This window comes from Onthophagus taurus, chromosome 2 (genome assembly GCF_036711975.1).
Source record: "Onthophagus taurus isolate NC chromosome 2, IU_Otau_3.0, whole genome shotgun sequence".
Taxonomy (NCBI): Eukaryota; Metazoa; Arthropoda; class Insecta; order Coleoptera; family Scarabaeidae; genus Onthophagus; species Onthophagus taurus.
In genome coordinates, this window is record NC_091967.1 from 6,065,427 (window position 1) to 6,086,641 (window position 21,215).

General features: G+C 30.5%; 3 protein-coding genes across 5 annotated transcripts; 2 read left to right on the forward strand and 1 right to left on the reverse strand.

The window, feature by feature from the left end:
- The first annotated feature begins 31 nt into the window (after nucleotides 1–31).
- LOC111427518 (nucleolar pre-ribosomal-associated protein 1) lies at nucleotides 32–5,556 on the forward strand. Its single transcript, XM_023062704.2, has 4 exons — nucleotides 32–208; nucleotides 262–974; nucleotides 1,079–4,215; nucleotides 4,269–5,556. The coding sequence occupies exons 1-4, from the start codon at nucleotides 115–117 to the stop codon at nucleotides 5,536–5,538; spliced, it is 5,214 nt and encodes a 1,737-aa protein (XP_022918472.2). The 5' UTR covers nucleotides 32–114; the 3' UTR covers nucleotides 5,539–5,556.
- Nucleotides 5,557–6,974: 1,418 nt separating this feature from the next.
- LOC111427167 (RNA terminal phosphate cyclase 1) lies at nucleotides 6,975–8,278 on the forward strand. Its single transcript, XM_023062163.2, has 2 exons — nucleotides 6,975–7,338; nucleotides 7,392–8,278. Exons 1-2 carry the CDS (start codon nucleotides 7,044–7,046, stop codon nucleotides 8,228–8,230), a joined length of 1,134 nt encoding a protein of 377 aa, XP_022917931.2. The 5' UTR covers nucleotides 6,975–7,043; the 3' UTR covers nucleotides 8,231–8,278.
- LOC111427168 (no extended memory) lies at nucleotides 8,275–20,324 on the reverse strand. 3 transcript variants are annotated; one of them, XM_023062165.2, is made up of 6 exons: nucleotides 20,161–20,324; nucleotides 19,117–19,701; nucleotides 11,541–11,764; nucleotides 11,272–11,480; nucleotides 9,696–9,865; nucleotides 8,275–9,126 (listed from the first exon to the last, which is right to left on the reverse strand). In XM_023062165.2, exons 2-6 carry the CDS (start codon nucleotides 19,422–19,424, stop codon nucleotides 8,979–8,981), a joined length of 1,059 nt encoding a protein of 352 aa, XP_022917933.1. In that variant the 5' UTR covers nucleotides 19,425–19,701; nucleotides 20,161–20,324; the 3' UTR covers nucleotides 8,275–8,978. The 3 variants fall into 3 exon arrangements, with proteins under 3 accessions (XP_022917933.1, XP_022917932.1, XP_071050077.1); XM_023062164.2 differs by having other exon boundaries at nucleotides 8,275–9,473; XM_071193976.1 differs by lacking the exons at nucleotides 19,117–19,701; nucleotides 20,161–20,324 and adding an exon at nucleotides 16,715–16,937 and having other exon boundaries at nucleotides 8,275–9,473.
- Between the last annotated feature and the right edge of the window lie 891 nt (nucleotides 20,325–21,215).

The window sequence follows — 21,215 nt, forward strand, 5'->3', positions numbered from 1 at the left end:
TATATTATAATTTATTTTGAGGTTATGTAAATATAGTTGTTTTTTGAGGTTATGTCTTCTAGTCACCACATGTTTTGTGTTTTCTTTTCTTAAGAAATTAAATCTTAAAGCAAAATGAAGCAAATTCATGAACCTGAAGCGAAAAAACAAAAAGTGTTTTCAATTACTGATTTTCGACAAAATTTGTATGGCAATTACAAAATATCTTGTAAGTTAATTTTTTTTAATCAAAAACTTTTATTAAACTATATACATTTTTAGATTTGCAACATTTTTTAAAGTTATGTGCCGAAAATAAGCACAATTATATCTTGGAATATCTTGAAAGTGGTGGAAATTGTTCGGAAATATTACAAATACTTCAAAATGATCCGAATGCACCTCCAACATTAATTCTCGAGATAATTTCCTATGTTTTATTAGAAATAGTGGCTCGTCACCCTAATTTACATAATTCTGAGCTGAAAACATGCAACTTATTATTAAACCAACAAATTACAACAATTAACAAGATGTTGAGTTCAACATCAAAACCATCGGAACGTAAAATTGTGTTAAAACTACTCACTACCATCGTTTCTTTTTCTCCAAATCTCGCAAAAGATGTTTTAATTCACGTTAATTTTAACGCTACCAATATAAAATTATTAACAAAAACTCCTCAAGATTCAGAAAAGGATTCAGTTCGTAAAGCGTTTTTAAATTTTTTGTGCGCATTTCTAGTTGATGGGCGATTTCCAACAATTTCTGCTATTTTGGGAAAATCAGCTTTGTTAATGAGTGTTATAAACGGATTACGCTTTGATCCAGTTGAGAATGTTTCCGTTTTTTTGAGTGCTTTGAAAAGTTACGTTTTGGAAAATACCTCTGTCACGAAAACAACAAAAATGAAAGTGTTTTCAACGCAAGTTATTAGAGATATCGTTAATTTGTATAATTGGAAGGGACCAAAAGGAATTACTGGCGAAGAAAAGGTAATAATTTTTTTAATTTGATTTTAACCTAAAATAATTACATTACAGTTTCCTGTAATTTCATAACCTTGAAATGTCAAATTTATTTGATTTAAACCTTTTAGGCAAATCAATTGGAAAAATCGAAATTAAGCGAATGCGTCCACGATTTTTTATTAACATTATGCACAACGAAACACGGCGTTATTTTTAAAGATCCTGAATTGGGTTTTGGAAAAACTTTTCATAACAATCTCATTTTAACGGTTATCGATAGTCTTGAAAGACCTTGGGATCATTCTTACGCGAGTGAATTGGTTATAAAAATATGCGGAGCGTGTCCTGATTTAACAAAGGCCGTGTGGTCGAATTTATCCGATTCATTAAAACCGAGAGATACCGAGAATTGGTTAAAAGCTGTTCAATTCGTAAAGAAGTTAATTGATGAATTACAACCTCAAAAAGTTTTAAAAGAAGAAATAGCTAAGAATTTTAATGTTCCACAATTAGTTAAAGTCACTATAAGTTTAAACGCACCTAATTCAGCGATTAAACCGCTTAAATCTTATTTAAATCAAGATGAGGAGAAAAATGTTGAGGTTATGCGAAATATATTTGAGGTTATTTTGAGTATGTTGAAAGGAATTGATGGTTATTTGAGTGTTTTAAAGGGTTATTTGGATTTAAAAACTTTTTTGGAGTATAAAAAAGGATTAAATGAATACATTCTTGGGGCTTTTCCTACAATTAATATTAATTTAATGGGTTTTGATGAAAACATCGATTTTTCTAACGTTATTTTGAACGTTTTGGTGATTTATAAAAAGTTATCTCCCCAATTACTCGTTGATTTAGAAATCGACGAAAAAATTTTTGATCAATCTAACTCTATGGTTGAATCATATAAAATTAAAGTGAAAATAATCGATTTGGTCTTAGATAGGTTCGATTTAAATTCGAAATTATTTCCTCGGGTTTTATCGCTTTTATTGAAAGCTTATTATTTTTTGAAAGATAACGAAACTTATCGTGTTATTTTTCAGTTATTTTTGAAGACGAATCTTTTTGATTTGAGCTCACAATATGAGATTGATGTTTGGATTAATTCGATTTTTAATGCAAAACGATGTGATGATTATTTGTGTGAATTTATAAATGGTGTTTTAAAGACAACTTCGATTAATTGTGTTGAGTATACAAAGAAATTGGTTGAGATTAATGATTTAATTAAAAATGAACCATTTAACGATTTTGACCTAAAACAATTTTTGACAAATATGAACGAGAATAGTTATAAAAATGCGATTTGTCATAATCAGATGAGTTTATTAGTTTTTGGTTTAATGGATTGTTTAGAAAATGTGGATAAAAAGAAAAGTGTTAAAGGTTATGTTAATTATTTATTGATTAATTTGTTGCATCAGCAAACACAGCCGAAAATGTTTTTGAAATATTTAATGGGGGTTATAAGGAGTGGGAAAATTGATCTTGATGAGGAAATTAAAGATTATTTTATTGGTTTTGATGAAAATGCTGAGAAAATAATCAGTTTTGACGTTTCCAAAAGAAGTAATTTGGGTTGCCTATCCGATGTCAATAAAATTTTTTTTGATGAAAATGTTGATTTAAATGACGATTTTTTAGACGAATTAAGCCCGATTTTTTTAAAACGAGATGTTCTGTATATGCTAATCTTTTATGTTAAAAATTTGCATTCGAAAAAGTTATTAAAAAAGAGACATTTGAGGAAATTGCAACATTTAGCACACAAATCAGAGGAATTCTTGTTGTTGGTTTTAAAAAATGTGTATTTTTTGGAAAATTTTTCAATGTTAAAAAGCGATTCACTTAGTTTGTTTATTTTGAAATTAATCGAGCATGGGTTAAAGATGGAAATTAAAGACTTTGAAAGTTTACTTGAATCGTATCGAAGTGCTGTTTTAAAGGATATTTTGGTTATAATTAAAACGAAAAATATTGAGGTTGATTTAGAAAATACATTGAGCGTTATTAAATTGTTTGATTTAAAACGAGAGCAATGCTTTTCAATTTTAACTGAGACCAATTTTGATTTAAACGATTTTGTAACTAATGAAAGAAATTTATCTATAAATTACCATTTAATTTGTTTTTCTTTAAACAATTTATGGTTAAAAAGTAAAAATTATGATTCAACCGAGTTTATTTTAACCCAAAAGAACGTTAATTTCTTATTGGAACTTTACGTTTATTTATTGGAATTTAACTTAGATTTGAGTTTCTTAACAACGTCTTTATTTAATTATTTAAAGCTGTTTCCTCACTTAATCAAAAATGATTCAGAATTGTTTATAAAATTGATTTTGAAAGATTTAACCAAAGAAAACGTTTCGTTAATTTGTTTATTTTTAGAAAAAAATCCAAAATTAATTGATATTTTAATTAATAATTTAGAAAAAATTAATTTAACCAAATCAAGTTTAGCTATTTTGGACGTTTTAGTTAAAAACAAAGTAAAAATTGATGAATTAAAACTTATTTATGAAAAATTTGAGGGTATGTTGTTAAAAAATTTGGAGAAGCCCCAAAAAGCCGGAAAATATTTCGAGATTCATCAAGCTTCGGTCGGCGAACTCATAAAAATGTTTTTAAAACCCGAAATAGCAACAACTTTTATTTCAAAAGTTAATAAATACGATGTTATCGATCCATTTTTGGGTTATTTATTGAATATTATTTATCAAATTGCGTTTAAATGTGATGAAAATAACCGTTTTCTTTCAAATTCTCTTTTGACATTCATTAATTTGTTATGTAACGTTTTCAAAAAGGATCAAGATCTTCTTAAATTAGATGAGAACGTAGCCAATTTTAATAATTTCTTAAATTTTTTGATCCAAAATAAAAAGGTTATTAACACCCAACAAGTTTTAAACAACAATTTAAAATCTTTAATTAAATTCTTATTAAAATTTGGTTTATTAAACCGTCCTAAATTACTTAATTTATTAAACAATTTGATTCAACTCGTCGAGTTTCCCAAAGAAGATTTAAATAATGTTATGGAAATGTTAACCTCGCATTCGGAATTTATGGATTTAATCATTTTGGAGGGAAAAAACACACAAAAATGTGAAACTAAACTAGAACTATTAAAAATCCTTTTAAGACTTTTTCAAAAGAACGAAAATTTGATTGAGCCTAATTTTGTTCCATTAATTTTATCGAGTTACGAAGCAACCAAGTCAGAATCGGATCGAATTTTACTTGAAATATTAAAGATGTAAGTTAATTATTTATTTCCTCATTATTTTGATTTAATATAATTATTTATAGATTTGAAGAGCACCCACAAAGAAGTAATTTTTACGAATACAAACCATTTTTATGGGGAAAAGCAGCAGCTAATCACTACTCGATTAAATCCAACGTTGAAACATCGTTATTTCGACAACCAAAAATCTCAACAATCCTAGATTTATTAGAAATTGAAATCGTCCTAAACACAATTAAATACAACGAAACGCCATCAAACAATTTGAGTCCAAGAAAAACGATTTATGATTTAAACTTTTTCTTGCCATTATTCTCAAATTTATTACTCCCCGAAAATCCGATTCAACTCTATCGATTTACTAAATCCGGAGCTTTAGCATTAACAATTTTAGGATTATCAAGTCAAGATGCACATCAAAGAGGCTCATCTTGTTATGTTCTCTCATTATTTTACACCCATTTAGACGCTAAACGTTCTAAAAAAGATAATTTAATATGGATTCGTTTCGTTGAAGCAATTTGTAAAGGAATTTCCGCATTAACAGACGACTTAAACAGCGATTTCGAATTAAACAACTTCGTTTCTGTTTTCTTATCACGAATGGCTCTAATTTTAACGAATCCCCAACATGTTATGTACCCACCTCTATCGCAATATTTAACCGCAAAATCGGTTTTAGACTTTAAATTAATCCCTGAGTTATTAACATTTTTACATTCGCCCGATGTGAATTATAAGGAACATAAAAAGTTTATTTTGCAGGTTATTTTCGATGGTTTAAAAACGAAACGAGATTTTAAAGCAGCCTTAAACTCAATTTCTTTTAAATTAATCTTGGAAAGTTTTAATTCTTGCTTGTTCGACCGCGAATGTAAACTGTATGTGATTAAAATTGTCGAAAAAGCTTGCAAATTAGATGTTGGCACGAAGTTATTGTGCGAAAATTACGGATTATTTTCTTGGATTTACAATTATGTAGAAAATTTTGGTAAAGAAAACGATTTCATTTCTATTATTTTAGACATTCTTTCGCATATAATCAGTTTCAAAGAAGATTATAGCCAAATAAACGAAATTTTAATTTGTTTTATTAACATCTTAAATTCGTTTAATGAAGAAAATACAATCAAGTTATTAAAAATTTTGTGTTCGCTAAATAAGTTTAGGTTAAAAGAGAACATGTTACGCCATGTATTTAATGTTTTAAATAATAAGGAATGTTTATATTATTTGAATCATCTACAAACGATTCATTTAGGTGATGATCATATCGAAAATGTTGATTTTTATTTGAAATTGTTAACTTCAAAATGGATATTGTCTAAATAAAATATTATTTTTCGAGAATATCTTGGTTTTTTATATATTCAAGACATTTCTGAGAAATAAGTCCATATAATACAACACCTTTTGATACAGTACCAAAAGAAGAAATAGGGAAAACCTTAAAAGCGTGACATACAGTTATTTCTACAAGTACTGTTATACTGGAGTGAAAATTAAGGTTGGTATTAATATTTAAAAATTAAATTGCTATCTATTGTTGCTAACTTCGGGTTTAACGATTTTTATTCTAACTTTCTTATTTTTTGAGACATCTTTGGACTCATTTTAAAGGTTTTTTTAATGAAGATGACAAATATGTCAAAATTGACATTGACGTTTCAAACCGGAAGTGATTGTGTTTCCATTAATATTAAAGTTACATATGTCGAGATTGAACTCATTTTAAAGGATTTTTAATGAAGTTGACAAATATGTCAAAATTAAAAGTTGAAACTTCGAACTTTTTGGTTTTTTGAGATAAATGCGTCAAGTTTGGACTCCCTTTAAAAGTTACTTTATGAAGATTACGAATATAATAATAAAATTAAAGTTGACATTGACAAATGAGAGTTTTTTTTTCACGACTAAACCCGACAGTTTCTAGTTTTAGGTCTAGTGTTAGTTTTAATTGTTATTTAACCCTAAATTCTTGTACATTTTGATCTAAAAATGTTTTTTTTTGATTTAATGCACTTACCTTGTTTATAATTTCATCTATTTACCCATTTTGAATTAAATACAACCTTTAAATCCAATTAATTATGTGTTTTTCATTAAAAAAAACTTAAATTCAACGTCAATTTTGACAAGCAACTGCAATATTTGGATCTTAATCACCATGGTAACCGAGTCAAGTTGGATAACCTATAAAATAAAAAAATTTTATTCCGATTTTTTTATCAATTCTAACCTAATTTTTGTTAATTTTAAAACAATTCGAAATCTTTACGATTATCTCGCATTCATAACAAATTCGTTAATTGTAGTTAATTTAAATCGATTCTAATTAAGAGAAATAAATTAAAAATATCTTTTTTTGATTTAATCCACTTACCTTGTTTATAATACCCTAGATAAACCAATTTTGAGTTAAATACAGCCTTTTAAACCATTTAAATAAGACTTTTTCCTTAAAAATACTTAAATGTAATTTCAATTTTGACAACCACCTGCAATATTTGTATATTAACCATTTAATCACCATGGTAGCCGAGTCAAGTTGGATAACCTAACAATAATAAAATTATAACCGTTAATATTTCGCTGTATATTTTAATATTTTTTAAATTTTATTTTATTTTTTCTTTTTATATTTGTATTTTTGTTTATTGCTTTTTAAATGAAATACACTGTATAAATAAAAACATAGAAATGTCAATTCTTCCAATTACGTCACAGCAAGGCCTTTGCGTTCATATATTTAGGCAACCAATTATACTCTCAAAACACATTGTCAAAAATATAACCTAAAAAACGAATTTATTTAGTAAATATATTAATTATAAAAAATGGTAGCAATTTCAAATAAAGATAACACTTTAGTGTATAAAGGAAGTGCTTGGTTTAAACAACGTTTAATTCTATCAATATTAAGCGGAAAAGCAGTAAAAATAATTGATATAAGAACGAAAGATGATGAGCCGGGTTTAAGAGAATACGAAGACAAATTAATACGATTATTTGATAAACTAACAAACGGAACGATCGTTGAATTAAACGCAACTGGAACAAGTATTTATTTTCAACCTGGTTTATTAAACGGGGGTGTTATTAAACATGATTGCGGAACGGAACGATCTATAGGTAACTTAACCTCCTTAAATATCCGTTTATTTTATAGTTTTATTTATTTTTAGGATATTATTTGGAGGCTTGTTTAATGTTGGGATTTTTTTGTAAGCAACCTGTAAATGTAACGTTACAAGGTGTTACATCAAACGTTATAGACCCATCTGTTGATCATATTAAAATTTCTTCAATACCTGTTTTAAAAAAGTTTGTTGTTGATGATGAAGGTATTGAATTAAAAATAACTAAGAGAGGTGTTTTACCAAACGGAGGTGGTGAAGTTGTTTTTAAATGTCCCATTCGAACTAAATTAAGACCAATTCAATTACTTGATTTTGGAATGGTTAAAAGAATTCGGGGGACGGCGTATGCGCTAAGAATGTCGCCTTCAATGGCTAATCGTATGGTTGAATCCGCGAAAGGAGTACTTTTAAATTTTTTACCTGACGTTTTTATAAGTACTGATCAACGGAAAGGGAACCAATCTGGTAAAAGCCCCGGTTTTGGGGTCCATTTATATGCTGAAACAACAACAGGGATTTTTTACTCATCAGAAGCTGTTTCAAAAGTATTACAACCAGGCGATACGCCTTCGATTCCAGAAGATGTTGGGGTTATGGCTGCTCAAAGGTTATGTGAGGAAATTTTGAATGGAGGATGTACTGATTCCGCATCTCAATCATTGGCGATTTTATTTATGGCTTTAGGACAAAAAGATGTTTCAAAAATCGTTTTGGGACCACTTAGTGATTATTCAATTAACTTTTTACAACATATTAGAGAATTTTTTGGGGTTACATTTAAAATAGAAAATTATCAATGTGAAGATGATGAAGTGGAAAATGATAAAGTGTTGTTAACTTGTTTGGGAATTGGGTATAGTAATATAAGTAAAAAAACTTTTTGATAGTTTACTTAGGAATTTTTTAATAATAAAAATAAAGTTGAAACTCTATTCTAAACATTTATTAAAATTTTTCTTACAAATACACATACACATATAAATTTTCCACATTATGCTTTGATTAATACTCGATACAGATGGAATACACCTTATAAATAGATCCTTATAAATACTTTCTTCTTTATGTTCGTATATAAAGACTTAATTAATTTATTCAAAATTGGAATCATAATACAATTTATCATGTAAATAATAACAACAAGGTATATATTTATATAAAAACATATATCATATAGTAATAATATAACAAATCGATTTTTATTTTTAGTTGTAAACATCATTTACCATTTTTTTGAGTTGGTCCTTTTTTAAACATAACTTGTACTTGTACAAAGTCTTAAACGTTACTAAACAACTCGAATTATCTTAATAATTATCCTAGTTTATTTTTAACTTTGTTTTAATGTATTAAATTACGCTTACGATCCGATTTAATTTAACCTACATACCTTTTTGACGTCTATACAACAATTAAAAACGATTATTCGAGGTTATGTCAATAATATGTAAATGCGACCACTACATTAGTAATTAATTTATGAGTACGTGAGCTTTATCAATTTTTTTCCATTCATTTTCTTTTGATTAATTTGTTAGTATTAAAAAAATTTGGTTAATAACGTTCAATCGCATTGTTACTCCCATTTTCAAAAGTTTCCGAACTGTTAGCAGCGCCATCCGGCGCCTTCTCCTACAATCGTTCCGTTACGTAAACCTTTGTACCTTCGCGCATAGATGGCGATCGAACCGCGTAAGATACCAACACGCCCAGTGCTACCAACGCGGCACCCAGTGCATTAACAATTATCCCTTCTTCCTGCCACTCGGAGTATTTTGATCTGGTGAGTTAAAAAAAATCTATGTTAAGTAAGCACAGTTAAGAGATGGTTAATAAAGGTTAAGAAAGCAATTCAAATAATAAAAATAGCCAAATTTTATTTGTCATGCAAGTTTTAGTACAAAAAAGCATTTAACCTCAAAAAAAAAATTCAAAACAAAAAAAACGTCAAAAAGCTGTAAATATGGCCGATTTTTTTAAAGATCCCCGGACCGTATTAAAATATGAGCGCGAAATCGAAATTCATCTCGTTGTAATATATAAACCATCACAACTGCCAAACCGATTAAAGACATTCCGATCGAATTAACGATGATCCCTTGAGAGTCCCAGCGCGAATACCTTGATCTGGAATAATTCATCGAGAAAATAATATTATGATTCATCCAAAATGACCTTATAATCATAAATGTCACTATAGGTCTCAGGATGAATTAACCTCTTAATATCCTTTTAACTTGATTAATTAAGGAAAGATGTTTTTTTAATAGCAACAAAAAACACTCACAAAAATCGTAAAACTCCAACAAAATGGGTAATAAGAATAATTAATTAAAAAAAAAAACTTACTCAAGTGTCCAAATAACTTTTTCGGTTAAACCGGTGAGGCACGCTGCTATGGCTAACATGAATGTGGTAAGTCCAAAAGAGGCGTGTATGGGTACCAATGACGCTCGAAAAGCTGCTGTGGCTCCTTCACAGCACAATAGGACTAAGAAACTGAAGAATCCCACTACAAACTAAATATATTAAAGATTAAAGATGCTTAATTATTAAAAAGTTGCAATTTATATTAATAGAATGAAGAGGAAATATGTCTACCAAGCTCTATATAATATAATAGGTATAGCATCTATTGCTTAGGAAAAACAGATCATGATTTGCGTTTCAGAAGATATAGAAGGTGGAACGCAGTACCAAGCTCCCTTCCAAGAACTCTTTGACAACTGGATGAAATTAAATATAGCATGTTGGTTTTGTAGTTAATAGGTATCCAAGACTTTCTAGGGAAACAAGAGCTTTCTTTGTGTCATTTTAGACATCGCAGGTACATATAAGTCTTGTGTAAGCAGTAAGTAATACTCTGCAAGCAGTATCTAAGCCTTTGCCAACAATTTCTAGTGGTTCATAAGTAGTAGAAAGTCTTTTGCCAACAGTATCTAGTTTTCTATTCGCAGCATCTACACTTCTCTACACTCAGTGTTTAGTCTATAAATAAGACCTACTCTTCTATTGGTATTATTTTATCTTCCACCAGTAATATCTAATCTTCTGCAAGTAGTAAATATTATTCAGCAAACAGTATCTAGGCCTTTGCTAACAATATTAGTTATGTGCCAACACTATCTAGTGGTTTGTAAACTGTAAGTAGCAATCTGCAGACAGCAAGTAATCATCGGCGTTCAGTATCTAAGCCAATCAACAATATCTAGTTTTTCGCCAATAGTATCTAGTGATTTGTAAGTAACAGGTAGTTTTTTGCAGTGGTATCTAGTTTTCCATCAGTAGTGTTTAGCCTCCTATAAGCAGGACCTACTTTTTCATTGGTATTACTTTATCTTTTATCAGCAGCATCTAATTTTCCGCAATCAGTAACAAGTATCTAATTTTCTACTACGAATATTAAGACTCCAAGTAGAAAAATCTCTTTTTATACTCTTACTTCTAAAACTATTCTATCCCACCTCCCTCATTCTTATTTTACTTCTGAAACGTCTACATACTTAGAAAGCACCTTAGTGCTTTTTTAAACCATCTTTATTGTATGTATGTATTAGTTATTGATTAATGTTGTTATACTTCATCCTCGTCTGATGCCCGTTTGATTCTCCGTTAATATATTCTTGTCTTATTTGCAGTTTCAGTACTCTTTTACTCTCGTAGTATATATTTCACATAGGTTACCTAACCAGATAATTTACCTACCTGTCACGGCGACTTATTACCGCAGTATTTCGCAGCGGAGCTATAACACTATAGCATATGTTAAAGCTCGAAGGGAAAAGTGTTTTATTTTTATGTTTTGAAAGTAATTGTCACATGATTATATTATTATTATATTATTTTATGCGTGTTATTAGCGTTTATGTTAAATGTAATTAAAATCTGTCAAGGTAGTATTAGAATATGAACAATAATCTTTTACCTGAATAGCAAATAAACCCATTGTAACAAGTCCAATCCAGCTGTGGAGTGAATAAAAATTGGGAATTGGCGGTGTTTTAAGGTTATGATAATCTAAAACGGCTAAAAATCCGATTGCAACGCATGGAATGGCGAGGGCGTGAAACACCGTGTGGAGCAGTTTAACATATATCCTTCTGCAACATCTACAGATGCGGTAAAGAAGAATTGCTGGAAAAGATAATAAAAAAAAATAAATAAAAGAAAGTGAAGAAGATAGCAATAACTTACAGAAACCGCTAAATGTAATAAATCCGGCCACCATAAGCACCGGATGCAAATTGAACTGTTTGTTTCCGTTTTCACGCCACGCGAATCCATTGTGGTACTGTATGGTCCAGTATAGGGTAAGCGCCAACGAACCGAGAAGTAAAATACTCGCCAAAACAACCACCAGGGTGTATTCGAACCAACTACCGCAACCCCATTCGTTTTCTTCCTCATAATGTCTGTGTCTGTCAAAAAAAAAAAGGTAAAAAATTAAACACCAATTTTTTTTGGACTTCAAATACATTTAAGTTTTGAACTGTCACTTAGTAAGTTGTCATATTTTACCAACTTAAAACAGTATAAAATAAAATAACTTTTTTAATATATTTAATTTGACATTTCAAGAATGTTAATGTTAAATAATAAATTTAGAATAATTTTCAATCTTATAGATAATTACGAAAAAATAAATAAAGAGAGCGAATTAAAAAAAAATCGATTCTCCTTTCTGAAAGACGGTTCATCGTGAAGACTTCAACATTTGTTTGAAACTAACGGAACGGTTTTCTCTTCTCACACGTCGATAATGACCTACTCTAGGAGAGTTCAGAGAGAGTCTATTGAAGCTGGAAGCTGGGTGATCTCTAGATGTTAATACGTTAGAAAAATCGCGCTCAAATAAATCCAACTTTATAGTAAACTAGTTTTGTTTACATTTTAAATTAGAAACGATGGCATTAAATGATTTGATTTCGTAGAAGATTAATTTGACATTGACAGGTAAAGATACCAACTTAAAAGTTAAGTTATTTTTTAAGGGAAAAATAAATAAATAGATGGAAGCTGACGTTTCTTACTTTCGCACGGTTATTCGAATAGCTTTATTCAATTTAAAACGGGGAATTATTCTGTTAAGGTTCGCAAATAACCATCTACCCACGCATTATACTCTTCTCTGTTCGCGCTCAACTCAAACTAAAAATTCTAAACAAATTTTGAACCAACCTAAGCTAACGATTATAAATTTGATTACAATTATATATTATTTAAATTTTATTCTATTTTTTTCATATTTAGATGGTATAAAGCAATAACCACCTGTATATAACAAAACAGATATTTATATCCGTTCAGAGAGAGAATGACGTTTAGTGATGCATTTTAATGAGTTTGTACCAGAGGTGACTGTAAAGTGCGCGGACACGGAATTGTGTGCGTAACTGTAAAAATTAACGATTTAAATGAAATACTTTGGACGAAGCGTTACATTCCGAAAGAGAACCGTAACCAGATCCTCTTTGAACCTTTTAAAACATCGTCGCTTTAGGTTACATAACTCTCGCTTCCCACCACGAAAACGTGCATAATCCTTAAAACGTAAAGCGTTGGCCGTTTTATAACAACAAAATTGATCGTGTTATCACCCCAACTTATAAACTGTGGGTAATTTGCAAAAAGACCTTGACTGTTCATAATATACGTCTATCTCCGACTCTGTTGTATGTTTCATAAATAAATGTCATTTCCTACTAGTCGTTTTGCAACACCGCGCTCTGGCAAGAGTATGGTGTATGCGACGAAAAGTGGAAGGAATGTTATATAAGGGGTTTTACAATTATTAAGGTGTGGTGTGAATACTTTTGTAATTTTTAATATTGACACTATACAATTTATTATATTAGAAAATTTAATTTTTAATAATTAATGATTAATAACTTTTTCGTCAGTTTCTCCATTATTCGTCTAATAAGAAAACTGATTTCTAATTATATGCAATGAACAATTAAACATGGACATGAAGCATGGTAGTTCTGTGGTATTATCCTTGGCATCTTTTTTGATGGTCCATAACATCCTTGCCCTTAGTCAAAATCGCTTGATATTCTTTATTTTTCAACATATGGCATCCCTTTACACTACCTCAGCCATCACCCAACATAATCCTCGACTATTTCTCACTACTTGATATCTCTGACGTCTTCCTCAACATTATCTATGACATCAAAATCGTCAGTGCAAGTGCATAGTAGTTTCATTACGAAGGTTACTGCTTTCATACATTGCGAGTTATATGAAATTCTCGTTATATGCAGTGGAAAGTAAGTGTGCAAAAATTTGACCTCAAAATGTTGATGCATCTATACGTTTTTAAAGCTACTGCATCCATTTCTATTATGATGTTGTATGTAAACAATGATTCAAAAACGTAATTAGCTGCGAATACAAGCTTTCGTAACCGGTTGTTTACACTTAACGCGGAAACTTGAATCAACTGTGGAGAGTTAATTCCTTTAACCGGAAGTGGCTCTAAACCTGAACACATGTCGAGACATCAATAAGAAATTTATATCTTAAAAACTTAAATACCGCGATGTAAAATGTTTAAAAATATAATTCTAGAAATATCTTGAATATCTACTATAAAACTTTTAACGTAAATTACACTGACATTACTTTGAATGTATAAACATTTTTAAACACGTGTTTCTGAATATCATGTCCTTTTGTAAAATTGTTGTGAAATTTAGGTGGATTAAGAAAGGAGGAATTAAAAGGATAAAAAGATTTAATTTATTTATTAGATTAAGAAAATTTAAAAAAAGATTTAAATTTTTATCACGGTGCGATGACGAGTTATTGTTTGAAAAGAATTTATCAAATTTTCTAAGTTATAAAGCATTTTATCAATTTTCACATCCTAATTTACCGTCAACAACTGCAACATGACTCACATTCCAACCATTTTAATTGCTAATAATTTCCACTTCCACAACTTACAAGTACTATATACGGCAAAGAACTCACTTAATAAAATTTAAAACCATAAAATTCACGAGAATTTCTCGCTTTCGTTTGTCATAAGTCATAAGAATATAATTTATTATATTAACTTAAAAAAAGTATGCGACGCAATTTCATTATTTGTTAAATAAAATAAGTAATTAGAGATAAACCGGGTATAATAGAATCATCCTGTATATAGGTAGGTATTTTTTTTTTAAAGCAAATAAAAAAGGACGCATATAAATAAATTGTGTATCCTTGAAGATGCGGCAGCAAAATGATTATACAGGTTGAATGAGGATCGGTATATTATCGTGAAGTGAATTCATTTGAAAAGCCGCGCCTCGACTTCTCTTCTTAATTAAAAAGTCGGAGGTGACTTTACGTGGGGGACTGTTGTGTAACACGAACCCAACGAAATTTACACTCCTTTTAACGGGAGAATTTTCTTTAACATATGCAACATTACAATCCCACATCATACAACACTTTTCATTCTTATTAAATTCTCATTATGCAAACAAATAAGTAGGTACATATTTAAAAAGTGACAGTTATTATTATTAAACAAATTAATAATTTGGAGTTAAATATAGTTTCAGCTACTACCCGCTAGAAAAATTAGAAATTCTTTAAAAACAATTTGTAAATCTTTTGAACTCAGCGATTTGAAACCGAATCGTTGATTACATATCTTGGTAAAGATACAAAGCCTCTTATAAGAAGACAATTCGAATCGACGAGGTCACTTACGGGCGAGGCGCTAGATCTAGATAAGGGACTTTATATCTTTACCAAGATATGCAGTCAAATATTTACCCTCAAATGGCTGGGGTCACTCTTATAAGAAGAGATCTATCCTCAAATCGCCGAGGTCGTTTGCGGGTGAGGCGCTGGATTTGATATATCAATACCAAATCGTCAGCTTTGGAAGATTTAGCGCCTCGCCCGCAAGCGACCTCGGCGATTGGAGGCGAAGTCGTTCATTACACATCATGGTAAAGATACAAACTCTTTTATAAGAAGAGATTTATCTTCAAATCGCCGAGGTCGCTTGCGGGCGAGGCGCTGGATTTGATGTATCAATACCAAATCGTCAGCTTTGGAAGATTTAGCCCCTCGCCCGCAAGCGACCTCGGCGATTTGAGGCAAACTCGTTCATTACACATCATGGTAAAGATACAAACTCTCTTATAAGAAGAGATTTATCTTCAAATCGCCGAGGTCGCTTGCGGGCGAGGCACTGGATTTGATGTATCAATACCAAATCGTCAGCTTTGGAAGATTTTAGCATTCATTACATATCTTGGTTAATATGCGGTCTCTTATAAGCAGACATTTACCTTTAAACCGCCGAGGCACTAGATTTTAGGCGCGAAATGTAGCGCTTCGCCCACAAACGACCTTGGGCGATTTGATACAAAAGGACCAAAAAAGAAGGCTTACCACAGAGAATAATCAAGAGCTTAGATTTCCAAATCAGAAACCGATGAAAATTGGATTCTCTTTGAAACCTTTCTACTTGAATCTTTGGAATCTAAGTAGTCATTTAAGAACGATTTATAAAAATACCTCAAAATCTACTGTTTTGTTTATTACTGCGTGATTTTTCTTTGGGCACTCATCTCGGTGGAACAACTCAAAAATTGCAAAATTTAAAAAAAAACTTGTTTCAAAGATAAATAATTTTTGATTTGCGATAAACGTTAAATGAAAAACTCAACATTGCATATAAACAATATAAAAGTAAAAACTTTTAATCTAAATGTAAACATCAAAGGCGCTTTATAAGCAATGGACACAATCGAAATGAAATCATTATCATTAGGCCTTGAAGTATAAGGAGAAATGAAACAATTAAAAGAAGTTTAGAGTTTATAAAATAGGGATTGTTTACAAGTTACTAATCTTTAATTTTAGCTTTATACATGTGTAATTAGGACGTGAGGTATTTTATTTAAACGTTACGTAACTAATTGTGACGTATTCTTTTTTGTAAACAAATCTTATTGTTAAAAAAATTGATTGTAAATTTAATTAATTATTAATAAGGGTGCAATTTACGATGAAATGAAAACTTTTTAAGTGAATTAAAAGGGTCAACGACATTTCAAAAGAATCACCCTCATGTTTCATTTTTAAAAGTTCATCATCAATCAAACTCCAACCCCCCTTTTTAAACCCTCTGGCAATGACAACATACTATCTCTTTGTCCTCTTTTTCAGATTTTATCATCGTTTTATGCACTCGCTTCACCGTTTATATATATATATACTACAGATACATAAAACTTGTCCGGTTAAAATAGTATTTCCGTTTATCACGCTATTAGAAAAAAACAACGACGATTTTAATCGTTTAAAAAAATTAATTACAATTTTAAGTAAACTTTTGAAAACTTATTACTTACGTGTGCATTTTATTTTTACCCATTTTGGTTCAAAACTCCAAATAAAGTTGATTCGATGAAAACAAAAACTTAATTAAGAAATGTATTAATTAAAAACGACACCAATTTAATTTGTTTAAATGGCACAAATTATCTAAATGCGACCGTCACCTAAGAAATTTTAAACGCGACTAAAGAGAATCGACACTCGACGGTGAAACAAGTGAAGGGTCATAACCAGTCGCGGCCAACTGGTCAACTAAAAAAAATAAAAAAAAAACTCGGTAATAGTTTTCAAACTCCGCGGTGTGCAACCTAGGGATATAGCGCCATCTGTTTGGAAATAGCGATATTATAAATTAAAGATTTCTATTTTTAATAACCATTTTAAAATAATTTTTAATTAATAATTATTAATTATTATGATTTTAATCGGATTTGTGCTTTTAACAAATTTATTATTTTATGGTTAAAATTTGAAATCGGGTACGAAACGTTTATGAGAGTGCAAAACTATTTGTTCAGTTTATGATATGTTAATTGCGTAAAAGATGAGGCCTGATTGTTCTTCCTTATTGCGCTCGGAAAGCGAGTATATTGGTCACATCCTATACACTATTTAGATAGTAACGTAATAAATAAGACCAACAGAGAACAATAACCCAACTATATTTTCTTTTCTAAAAATTATGTAATTTTTTTATTGTGCAGAATTGGCTCATTATGGACGACTTTTTTCATATATCGTAATCATTCTATAACCGTTCGAATAGAATTGCTTTGTTTAACTCTGTTAAACGTACATCCTAAAATAATAAACTTAATCTCCAAATTCCCAATTTAACATAAAGTAAATAAATTTTCTTGATTTTCCAGGAAACACAAAAACATTCATCATAATATCATAGCGATTAATGTTTGATTTAAACATCATGTTCACAGTGTAAATAAGGAAAAAGTAACCATATTAGCGTTTATGGCAACGGTGATATTTTGAATGATTACAAATAAATAATAAATTGCAAACTTTTACGAAAAGTAAGCTTATTTGGAACGAATGTGGAATTATTAAGAAGCCAAATTCGATTGGCAGGAAAAGCGCGAAAGGAATGAGTTGAGATTAGATGATAAATTTTTGGCACTCATATTATCAAAGGAAAGCAGTTCAGTGTACTACGGATTATACTTGAGAGTATTTCTGGTAATAAGAAGGAAAATGATAAATACGGATTTACAAATGTGGATTTCTAAGCTTAAAGTAAGTTGAAGTAACTAAATTGCTTTCTAGTGAATAAAGTTTTTGCTCACCCTAATTTTTTTAACTGTAGTACAGAGAAACAAAATCTTTGGCTAATAAATCATGTTTAGGGAGGCCAAAAATATTAACGGAGTGTGGAGAAGGTATAATTGTAAAGAAAGTTATTAAGTAACAGGCCATAAGTGCCAAATGAGGAATCAGACAAATAAGGAAGCGAGAATATCAGGCTGCCTTAGAGATATAATATGGCGCAACAAATACATGGGTGTCGAAAGCAAAGTCCGAATATACAAGGCGTTTGTGCGATCAGTACTCACCTATGCAGCCAAAACTAAAGCCAAACATTCCACATAAAAGCTATAATGAGAACTACAAAAATGAGAATTTTAAGAGGTATAAAATTCATTACAATTTGGAACAGAGTACCAAATGTGAACATAATAGGTGATCTGGGAGTGCAGGACATGGTGAGATGGACATGAATACGACATCGGCAATGGAGGGACCACGAAAAACACAAAGACCAGAAATCAAGTGTCTAGTTGAAAGACCACGCAAACGCTGGCAGGAAAGCTTACCACAAGAAGAAATGAACCAATAGCAAGAAGAAAAAGAATCATATCCTTAATCACACTATTATTTAAATATTCAACCTTTTTTCTTTTTTGTTGCTCTTAGTAATTCATTAAATACCTAAGATATGAACCAACAATGATAAGAAAAGTTTTTACCTTTTTTTTAAATTTTATCAAAACCCACTTTGATAAAAGAAAATCGTTTAAAATCAATAAAATGACGATCATTTCTTTATTTCAAAGAATAGAACGGAATGAAGAAATATACCAAAATTTCTAAAATATTAATTAAAACCAATACGATTCGACATATCATGAAACACATCAATAGTGGCCGGGTTCAATTGATGATTAAAAAATTCATTAAAAATGCCGTCAAGGTTCGTTAGTATTTTTAATAATATAAAAACCGATCGAAACTTGAAAAGTTTAAAATAAAACTATTTCGTATTCTACGCGAGTTAAATTTTGCGTGTGATTCGTTCGATAAATAGATTTCTTCGAAGAAATCGAATTGAAATGGGTGAAAATGTATAAAAAAACTTTCACATTCTTCTTTAGGTATGGAAAAAACATTAATAGGTACTTACTTTTCGATTTCTTCCTCTTTCTTTTCACTTTCTTTCTCCTTTTCCTTCTTTTTCTCTTTCTTTTTCTTCTTTTCGTCGACTTTTTTTTCATCACCCCCATTGGCGACTTCTTCTTTCTTCATTTCCTTTTCATCGTTGATGGTTACCGTTGTTGATTGGGGTGGAGGAGGTAAATCTTCCATTTGAACTTGTTGCTCGTCAGGTGGCGTTGGCGGAGTCTTGTCAAATTCGGCGATCGGCGCCATTTCACCACCACCACCGCTCACCATTTCACTACTTGACATCGGCGCTATAGAATTATTTTCCATTATAAATTTTTATTCGGTTATTTTTAAGATGTTTTTCACTTCACTTGTTCTTTGGTTACTTTTTTACGTTTTATTTCATTTTTGAAAAATTTGTTAATAGTAAGTAGTCGAAGATTCACAGCCAACTAAAATCCAACCGAGTTTTTTGAACGTCCGAGACGATCTGAGTCGACTTGATTGCGTTTGCGTGGTTAAAAGCTTAGAGTTTCGATAGATGGCGTTGAAATGCGCTTTATGTTTTTGAGTTTAGTGGAAATTTTTAATGGATTTTCGCTATCTGAAAATTAAAAATTGTACAAAAATTTGATTTTTGTTTATTCAAATTACTTAAATTGTTTATTTTTAAGTAAAATTTTGTTGGTAAAGCCGTTACAAAATGCATACATATTAATTTTTGTAGCCCTTAAATTCAGCGCGCGTTTCCTGTCTGTGGTCAACGGTGTGAAAAGTGTGAGTAATTACGTTTGGCGGACCGTGAAAGGTTGAGAAATCGTCCGGATGGATTTAAAAATGAAAAATTTTCGTAAAAATTAATATTAAATTAAGTGCATGTGGAACAAAGAAGGTCATAAGCTTGCGCATTGGCGGGAAAACACTCCCAGATTTTCAATATAATATCTATACGATTCAATACGATGTTAAAACTAAAAAAAAAAGAAAAAAAATTAAAACAAAAGTAAAAAATTGAATCGAATCGGATCTAAAAGATATTATTAACTTAAAGAAAGTTACTCACCTTCTTTTAAAAAGTAGTTTTGAAAAATAAAATTTAAATTGGACGGTTGTTGTTTATTACAAATAGCGTTGTAAAAAAAATAATTTGTTCCAATTTTTCGTTTCGGATTTTCGTTCCGGATTGGGAGGATGGATGCACCGGGGGAACTCGAGGTCACACAACTACACCCTGTTTTCGGGTCGGTCCGGGACACCAAAAGCGCATACTCTCGAATCGAGCTGTTCCCATGGAGACAGGTCCTGGACTTCCCGTTTTCCATCCTTATCACTTCTCCCCATTTTACATCTCCGTTCAATCCCATATCTCGATATCACTAGAAATAATCTCTATTTATAGTGAGCTTGTTTAGAAACTCACACTTTATTTGTTTTGTTAACGAAAAATTGTTTTAAAAATTTTGTAAATCAATCAACAAGCTTAAATATACCGAGAATTTCATATAACTCGCAATATGTGAATGTAGTAACCACAGTTACGAAACTACTATGCACTTGCACTGTCCCACATAAAATGCAAGATAGCTTAATAGTACAGAGATTGGGTAGTTTTGCAAAGGAAAAATTTTGCTTGGAAAAGGTGACGTCCTTATGATAACGAGCGGCTAAACCCGAACGATTCTAGTTCTTGATCTAGCGCTGCATATCAATTAATACTAGAACTAACACTAGAACTAGAAAGTTTCAGGTTTAGCCGAACGTCTCTCAAGATGGCTAAACCCAAATGATTCTAGTTCTGCTATATCAAGTTCTAGTTTGATGGTAGCACTGTTACTATGTAGAACTAACACTATACCTAGAACCACAATTAATTTCGGTTTAACCACACGTCTCTAAAGACGGCTAATATTGATCCGTTACATCGAGGTTTTACTGTAATATCAAATTATATTGGCATATTCCAAGGACAGTAGAATCTAACTGTTAGATTGAAAGACTATTACGACAAGTACACCAAATTTGTCAAAAGAATTAGGAGCTGTAGCATAGAGGCATTCTTTATAGTACGCAAAATTTATATTTATGATTTACATCAAAAAAGTTTTGTATTCCTAATTT